Source organism: Merops nubicus, unplaced genomic scaffold (assembly GCF_000691845.1).
Source record: "Merops nubicus isolate BGI_N331 unplaced genomic scaffold, ASM69184v1 scaffold40780, whole genome shotgun sequence".
Lineage (NCBI taxonomy): Eukaryota > Metazoa > Chordata > Aves > Coraciiformes > Meropidae > Merops > Merops nubicus.
Window position 1 is genome coordinate 9,208 of NW_008584279.1, and position 303 is coordinate 9,510.

Here is a 303-nt window from a genome sequence, read left to right on the forward strand (position 1 = left end):
GCGGCGCCGCCTCCCCCCCCCCACCCACGCCCTCATCACAAGCCGCGCTGCCTCCTGATGCCGCTCACAGGCCCCTCTCACCTCGCCAAGGGGCAAGTCGTGCTCAGACTCTTTCAGGAAATCAATATCTCGAGACGAGATGATCCCAACCAACTTGCCCCCCATCTTCCCATTGTCCGTGATGGGAATCCCACAGAATCCATGACGAGCTTTTGCTTCAAACACATCTCGCACTCGGTCGTTGGGGCTCAGCACCACGGGGTCTGTGATGAATCCTTGCTCGTATTTCTGAAAAGAAGCGGG

At 58.4% G+C, this 303-nt stretch overlaps 1 protein-coding gene across 1 annotated transcript in view; it reads right to left on the bottom strand.

Moving 5' to 3' along the window:
• Positions 1-303, bottom strand: part of IMPDH2 (IMP (inosine 5'-monophosphate) dehydrogenase 2) — a gene marked incomplete at its 5' end in the record, with an annotated part of 10,042 nt that overhangs the window by 9,115 nt on the left and 624 nt on the right. The window contains one exon of the mRNA XM_008943632.1: positions 82-288. Coding sequence (XP_008941880.1) covers positions 82-288 — 207 coding nt within the window. The remainder of the gene's footprint in view (positions 1-81; positions 289-303) is intronic.